At 43.2% G+C, this 8,617-nt stretch overlaps 1 protein-coding gene across 1 annotated transcript in view; it reads right to left on the reverse strand.

The window, feature by feature from the left end:
* CAPN13 (calpain 13) overlaps window positions 1-8,073 on the reverse strand; it is a 62,055-nt gene extending 53,982 nt beyond the window's left edge. Inside the window, exon 1 of the mRNA XM_073336698.1 lies at window positions 8,006-8,073. Within this exon, the coding sequence (XP_073192799.1) occupies window positions 8,006-8,044 (39 nt within the window). The 5' untranslated portion in view covers window positions 8,045-8,073. The remainder of the gene's footprint in view (window positions 1-8,005) is intronic.
* Between the last annotated feature and the right edge of the window lie 544 nt (window positions 8,074-8,617).

Raw genomic sequence — 8,617 nt, forward strand, 5'->3', positions numbered from 1 at the left:
GTTATTCTGCTCAAAAGGGGAGTGTGAGGATTTTTGTTTGTACTGGTCTCCTGGCCTTCCCAAAGCCACATGTGGACGCACACATGCATTCACACATGGATATATGTGCTCTCTCACCTGGGGCCTTCTGTTACTGAAAGAACAGTCATTCAGAGGAATAAAACCTTCTGAGAGCCCCCTTGCTTCACAAAGGCTCTCAAGAGCTTTGTTATCCCAAGCCACACATTTCTGAGTCACATTTTAACCCCAAAAAGAAAAGGAGTACTTGTGGCACCTTAGAGACTAACCAATTTATTTGAGCATAAGCTTTCATGAGCTCACGAAAGCTTATGCTCAAATAAATTGGTTAGTCTCTAAGGTGCCACAAGTACTCCTTTTCTTTTTGCGAATACAGACTAACACGGCTGTTACTCTGAAACCTGTCATTTTAACCCCAGTGTAGTTCTGGTTTTAACCTAAGCCATATCACCCTTCTCTAAAAGTACCAAACATTCCTTTGAGTCCTATTCCTTCCAACAAACACAACCCACCTTCCCTCGAATTCCATTCCAGCTATCTTCATTCATAGCATTTTGTTTTTTAAGCCCACTGGTCACTTTGGGCAGACGATTCATCGATTTTGAGGTAAAAAAAGGACCACTGTGATTATCTAGTCTGGTGTCCTGCATAACACAGGCCAAACAGCCTCACCCAAGTGATTCCTGCACAATGCCTGGCACTTCTGTTAGAGCTATAGAATATATTTTAGAAAGGCATCCAGGGTTGATTTAAAGACTTCAGGTGACAGAGAATCTACCATCTCCCTTGGTAAATTGTTCCAGTGGTTAATTACCCACACTGTGAAAAAGCTGCACCTTACTTCTAATCTGAATTTGTCTGGCTTTGGCTTCCAACCCCTGGATCTTGTTATGCCTTTTTTGCTAGATGAAAGATACTTCTGTTATCAGATGATCATCTCTATTTGTCAATATGCCTCCAACACTGGGTAAGGAGAGCAGAAGCACTAGTATTCAGATGAGAGCCTGGCTTCTGGTTTTGTTGTGAACATTTCACACAGGATTATTAAAAACTTCATTTAGATTCACCGAAACGGCTAATATAGCTTCCCCATGTTTTATAGCAGTGGTTCTTAACCTGGGGTGCACGCACTCCTTGGGGTACAAGATGCCCTTTCTGGGGGTGCCAGACATGCCAGATTTTTTAGAAGGTAAATCATCAAAAACACAAATGAAGCACAGACACGTAAGTACAACTACTTTGTTTCATCAAATCTATGTATTTATTAACATTATACATTTAACGATTACTGTAATATACAAACAAAAATATATCTGGGTTTAAAGAACTGACCTACTTCAACGGCTTTTGACAAGGGGTGCAAGAACATATTTTGAGAACCAAAGGGATGCAGGCTGCAGTAAAGGTTAAGAACCACTGTTTATATATAGAGTATTATTGCCCTTCTGTGTAGTTAAAGTCCTTTCCTCTTAGGACCTTTAACAATCCCCTGGAAAGACCAGGAGTGTCTTGTCTTGTTATTTAATTTAAAAAAGCAATTTCATTTCAAAGAAATCAGATGAAATTCAGACATAGCTCTCAGCTGACATAGAGAAAGAACATTCCTTTTTCACTTGCATTTTTCAATACAATGGAAATAAATCTCATGTAATGTACCATAACACGACAGGGAATGGTTTCTCCTTAACAAATACTCATTTGAAACGGTACCTAGGCCTTGTGCATGCTAAGATCTATTTCCCGCAACAGTGTTCCAGCAAAACTGATTACTAATTCCACAACTCAAATTAAAACTAACAGAGCTTAAAGGCTGGGACTGACGCACGCTCTCTCTCTCTCTCTCTCTCTTCTGACTGAGAACAAGGGTTTTTAGTGTGTGTGTATGTGTTTAATTACATTGTTTAACACACTGGGAATAATTTAGCAACTGGCAGTAGAAGATAAGGCAGATAAACTACCCTCCTCCTGCAGAATAACTTCATCAGCTTTTCAGGAATCATGCTTGGATATGCACATGCGCAGACATACAAGATATTGCTCTGTCTGGTTGAAATTCACCCCTGAAAGAGAGCCTACACAAGGCCCGTGAATGATGTGAGTTCCACTTAAACTGGCAGGACTCAATCCTGCACCCATTGAAGTCAATGGTGCAGCTCCCCTTAACTTCAATGCATAGGATCAGACACTCAGACCCTGATATTTTATTGCCTTGCACTGTGCATAGTTATTTACACCTGTGCAGAGGGGGCACAAAAAATATACCATTTTGATCTGGCAGCTTCTTACAATTGCTTTCCACTAATGTGAAAGACTATGCAAGGTGCAGGGCAAGGGTGAATCAGGCTCTTGGGGTTTAAATGCGACTTGAGTGTGTTGCGTTCCCCTTATGCTGGACCCCTCTACAACGAGGAATTTCACTCTGTGAGCGTTAGAAGGTTTCTTCAAACCAACGTCTGTGTTTGGAGGGAGCAAAGCATGGCACTGTGAAGATCCTGAAACACCCTCTATCATGGACAACCACAGATTGTCTCCCCTTTCTTCACAGGGGAAGACAATGCTATCTAGAAGAGGTAAGTCAGATAGGCAGGGATCCTATGAAAATGTAAGAAGTGATTATGTAATTAAAGATCAGAGGGGTAGCCATGTTAGTCTGTATCCACAAAAACATTGAGGAGTCCGGTGGCACCTTAAAGAGTAACAGATATTTTTGGGCATTAGCTTTTGTGGGTGAAAAACTCACTTCTTCAGATGCATGGAGTGAAAATTACAGATACAGGCATAAATCCACTGGCAAACAAAGAGAAGGGAGTTACCTTACAAGTGGAGAACCAGTGCTGACAAGGCCAATTCAATCAGGGGGGATGTGGTCCACTCCCGATAGTTGAGGAGGAGGTGTCAATAGCAAGAGAGGGGAAATTGCTTTTGTAGTGAGCCAGCCACTCCCAGTCCCTGTTCAAGCCCAAATTAATGGCATTAAGTTTGCAAATGAATCGTAGCTCTGTGATTTCTCTTTGAAGTCCATTTTTGAAGTTTTGTTGAAATATGGCTACTTTTAAATCTGTTCTAGAATGTCCAGGGAGATGGAAGCGTTCTCCTAGTGGCTTTTCTATGTTACCATTCCTGATGTCTGATTTGTGTCCATTTATTCTTTTATGTAGAGACTGTCCAATTCGGCCAATGTACATGGCAGAGGGGCATTGCTGGCCCTGATGGCATATACCACATTGGTAGATGTGTAGGTGAATGAGCCCCTGATGGTGTGGCTGATGTGGTTGGGTCCTTTGATGTGTCGCTAGAGTAGATATGGGGACAGAGTAGGCAACAGTGTTTGTTACAGGAATTGGTTCCTGGGTTAGTGTTTCTGTGGTGTGGTGTGTAGTTGCTGGTGAGTATTTGCTTAACTAGGGGAGCTGTCTGTAAGTGATGACTGGCCTGCCTCCCAAGATCTGTGAGAGTGAGGGATCGTTTTCCAGGATAAGTTGTAGATCGTTGATGATGTTCTGGAGAGGTTTTAGCTGGGGGCTGTACTTGATAGCCAGTCGTGTTCTGTTATTTTCCTTGTTGGACCTATCCTGAAGTAGATGACTTCTGGGTACCTGTCTCGCTCTGTCAGTCTGTTTCCTCACTTCCCTAGGTGGGTATTGTAGTTGTAAGAATGCTTAATAAAGATCTTGTTAGGAGTTTGTCTCTGTCTGAGGGATTGGAGCAAATGCTGTTGTATCTTAGGGCTTGGCTGTAGACCAGGGGTTCCCAAACTTGGTTCACGACTTGTTCAGGGTAAACTCCTGGCAGGCCGTGAGATCCTTTGTTTACCTGAGCATCCTCAGGTACAGCTGCTCGCAGCTCCTGGTGGCTGCAGTTTACCATTCCTGGCCAATGGGAGCTGCGGGAAGCAGTGCGGGCCGGGCCACCTCTTTCCACAGTTCCCATTGGCCGGGAATGGCAAACCACAGCCACTGGGAGCTGTGAGTGGCTGTATCTGTGGACACTCAGGTAAATAAAGCATCTCATGGCCTGCCAGGGGCTTACCCTGAATAAGCCGCGAGCTAAGTTTGGGAACCCCTGCTGTAGACAATGGATCGTGTGATGGAAGCTGGAGGCATGTAGGTAAGTATAGTGGTCAGTAGGTTTCCAGTATAGGGTGGTGTTTATGTGACCATCACTTATTTGAATTGTAATGTCCAGAAAGTGGATCTCTTGTGTGGAATGGTCCAGGCTGAGGTTGATGGTGGGGTGGAAATTGTTGAAATTCAGGTGGAATTCTTCAAGGGCCTCCTTCCTGTGGGTCCATATGATGAAGATGTTGTGACCTTGCACCCCATAAGCCTTTATGGAAATATGCTTATGAAAGTATATATGACATAACTGGAATATGTTTTATGCTACATATGCCATGTAACATATCTCTGTAAAGGTTATGATCTACTGAATCTATTCATCCTATTTGTATTCTTGTATCATTTTTGTATTCGAAGTTATGAATATTGGCTGTGTACTGGTTTGATTTCAAGTAACCTTAGTAAAGCATTTGGTCAGCTTTTTGAGAAAGGAATGTGCAAATTAAGTGCCCAATCAAGAAACACTTAATGAACAATGGATCTTGGAAGACTCCAATCCACATAAGAAGTCTACTTGAGGAAGTTCAAGGTAGCATGTGAACCATGGCTGCTACCTGTAAATTCTGAGTCATGCATGGACATGTGACTTGACCATGTGACTTCAAAACTCCATCTTGTAGCTGGGATTCTACACAAGGGGAGGGAAGGGTGTCCACCCACAAGAGAAAGTCTATTTAAACCCCTGGGAGACCCCTCCATTTTGTCTTCAGCTGGCCCAAGAGATAGCATCTCCACCCCCAAAGATACCTGAAAGAAACTGGAACAAAGGACAGTAACCACAGGGGTGTGAGTGATTGCTAGACCCAGACTAGAAAGAGGCTCGTCTGTAAAGAAGCTTACTGGAACATCTCGGAGGGTGAGGTTTCATCTGTAATCACTTTTTATAGTATTAGGCATAGACTTGCGTGTTTTATTTTATTTGGTAATTCACTTTGTTCTGTATGTTATCACTTGGAACCACTTAAATCCTACTTTTTGTATTTAATAAAATAACTTTTTACTTATTAATTAACACATAGTATGTATTAATAATACTTATTAATTAACCCAGAGTATGCTTTATACAGGGTAAAATGGATTTATTTGGGGTTTGGACGCCATTGGGAGCTGGACATCTGAGTGTTGGAGACAGGAACACTTCTTAAGCCATTTTCAGTTAAGCCTGCAGCTTTTGGGGGATGTGGTTCAGACCTGGGTCTGTGTTTGCAGCAGGCAAGCATGTCTGGCTCAAACAAGGCAAGTTTCTAGAGTCCCAAGCTGGCAGGGAAAATGGGTTAGAAGTCATCTCAACACATCAGTTGGCAGTTCCCAAGGGGTTTTCTGTGATCCAACCCGTCACAGATGTCATCAGTGTAGCGCAAGTAGAGGATGGGCGCTAGGGGGCAAGAGCTGAGGAAGCGTTGTTCTAAGTCAGCCATAAAGATGTTGGCATACCGTGGGGCCAATGCAGGTACCCATAGCAGTGCCGCTGACTTGAAGGTATAAGTTGTCCCCAAATCTGAAATGGTTGTGGGTGAGGACAAAGTCACAAAGCTCAGCCACCAGATGTGCCGTGGCCTCATCAGGGATACTGTTCCTGACAGCTTGTAGTCCATCCTTATGTGGAATATTAGTGTAAAGAGCTTCTACATCCATGGTGGCCAGGATGGTGTTTTCAGGAAGATCATCAATGCATTGTAGTTTCCTAAGGAAGTCGGTGGTGTCTCGAAGATAGCTAGGAGTCTCATAGGGTCTGAGGAGAGAGTCCAAATAGCCAGACAATCCTGCTGTAAGAGTGCCAATGCCTGAGATGATGGGGTGTCCAGGATTTCCAGGTTTATGGACCTTGGGTAGCAGATAGAATACCCCTGGTCGGGGTTCTAGGCATGTGTCTGCACAGATCTGTTCCTGTGCTTTTTCAAGGAGTTTCTTGAGCAGATGGTGTAGTTTCTTTTGGTACTCCTCAGTGGGATTGGAGGATAGTGGCCAGTAGAATGTGGTGTTGGAGAGTTGCCTGGCAGCCTCCTGCTCATAATCTGACTTGTTCATGATGACTATAGCACCTCCTTTGTCAGCCCCTTTGATTATAATGTCAGAGTTGTTTCTGAGGCTGTGGATGGCATTGCATTTTGTACGGATGAGCTTATGGGGCAAGTGATGCCATTTGTTCACAATTTCAGCCTGTGCACATCTGCGGAAGCACTCTATGTAGAAGTCCAGTCTGTCATTTTGACCATCAGGAGGAGCCCATGCAGAATTCTTCTTCTTGTAGTGTTGGTAGGAGGGTTCCTGTGGGTCAGTGCACTGTTCAATGGTGTATTGAAAATATTCCTTGAGTCGGAGATGGCAGAAGTAGGCTTCCAGATCATCACAGAACTGTATCATGTTTGTGGGGGTGGTGGGGCAGAAAGAGTCCCCAAGATAGGACAGACTCTTTTGCTGGGCTAAGTGTGCGGTTGGATAGATTAACAATGCTGTTGGGTGAGTTAAGGGTACCACTGCTGTAGCCCCCTGTGGCATATAGGAGTTTACTGTCCTTTTTCCTCGGTAGAGAAGTAAAGCATGCATTGTAAATGGCTTGTCTCATTTTTATAAAGTCCAGCCACGTGGACGTTTGTGTGGAAGGTTGCTTTTGTATGAAAGTCTCCAGTTTTGAGAGCTCATTCTTGATCTTCTCCTGTTTGCTGTACGGGATGCTGATCGGGCAGTTCCTCAGTTTCTTTGGGAGTGTGTGGCACAATCTCTCACCATAGTAATTAAAGAAAAGGAGGACTTGTGGCACCTTAGCGACTAACCAATTTATTTGAGCATGAGCTTTCATGAGCTACAGCTACATCCGATGAAGTGGGCTGTAGCTCACGAAAGCTCATGCTCAAATAAATTGGTTAGTCTCTAAGGTGCCACAAGTCCTCCTTTTCTTTTTGCGAATGCAGACTAACACGGCTGCTACTCTGAAATCAGTAATTAAACAGTGTCTCATAATGCATATGCACAAGGGTGCTGAATTAAAGGTGCACAGGCAACCTTCATTCTGGCATTTCCTAACTTCAGAGTGCTTGGCTTTGCAATCTTAATGTTCTTTTAATATAGTTTTTGGTGCAATATTATATACCTCACTATTCAATGGCTCTTTCTGCAGTTTTCCACTGAGTCCGAAGTAGAAATAAGCCAGCAAGCAAGAACGAACATTTTGTTCCTACTTCATATTTGAACTATTCAGCCTCTTTTATTGCCCTTCAGAAAATGTTCCCAATCCCTCTTTTACAAATATTTCCACCAAATGTTGGCCTGATAGGCTCTCTATCTCTTAGGGGAAAACAACTGAACTTAGCCTTATAGGTTGTTAGAATTCTGGGAAATCAACAAATCCTGCCCACCCGTATTTCCCCTCCCGCAGTGTACCTGCATATTTAACCTTGACTACAGCCTGCTTTATGCATCACAGGGAAAGTCCTTTTTTCTTTATAGACCCTGTCCTCCAAGGATCTCAAAGCCCTTTATAAACATCAGTGAATTAGCTTCACAGTGCTCCTCTAAGATGGGACAGCATTATTTAATTAACGCCCCACCCCACTGGGAGGAAATGTTGTGCATCTGTACATGTCCTCTGTGTGAAAGCCAATAATGCCTCTGTACATCAAGACTAAACCCACAATGCTATTGTAAGTCTAGCAGATGTTATCTTTCCAGTGATACATGACACGGCCTTCTAACCCTTAACTGTCCATGAGGAATTCTCATGTACTATTCACAAAGTCAAATTTCCTTCATTTTACATAGACAACATAGGACCTTGCCAGTTACCTTTTTACTGCATCATTTAACTACCGCATACAGTGCAGTCATTGTTATCTTAGGATCTCCACTACCGATTACTTCTGATAACTTACCGTTCCACAGGGAGGTTCTTTAGAGGAAAGCAAACCCATCTTGCTTCTTTGAAAACGCTCTCTCTCACTCTCTCATTTTGGAGTCATATAAGCAAATCCTCCAGGTAACATTATACCTCCAAGACTAAGTTAGAATCCAAAGCCAAATCCCTTTTGTTGCATCTGTGATGCTTTTCCAGTACTAATATTTCTCCTATTTAATCTTTAAATAAGTAGAACAGCAAAGTGAGGTTTTACCTGTAATGCCTCCAGCGACAAAGTGACAGATGTGTGGTTTTCAGTCTCAGTTCAGTGCTGCTTCATACAAGAACTGCCCCACCTCCTTGAATAAATGCTGCCGGGGTGAATCTCAGTTCAGGACCAAGTATAGAGTCCACAGCGCAGGTGAAGCAGGGCCATAGTACACGTCTCTTCTATCTGACCTCTACAATGACCCTGTTTGCTCTCCTATTCAAGTTGATGGTTGGTCTCCTACAGTTTTTGCTACAACAGAGCAGGGTTTCTTGACTGCTGCCAGCTTTCACTTAATCAGTTTTTTTCTTGGCTCCACCAGGAAATGCTGAAGTTTTTATTATTGGAGCAGGAATGGGGGATGGACTGTCCACAAAGCGT

The sequence above is a fragment of the Lepidochelys kempii genome, chromosome 3 (genome assembly GCF_965140265.1).
Source record: "Lepidochelys kempii isolate rLepKem1 chromosome 3, rLepKem1.hap2, whole genome shotgun sequence".
Classification (NCBI taxonomy): Eukaryota; Metazoa; Chordata; order Testudines; family Cheloniidae; genus Lepidochelys; species Lepidochelys kempii.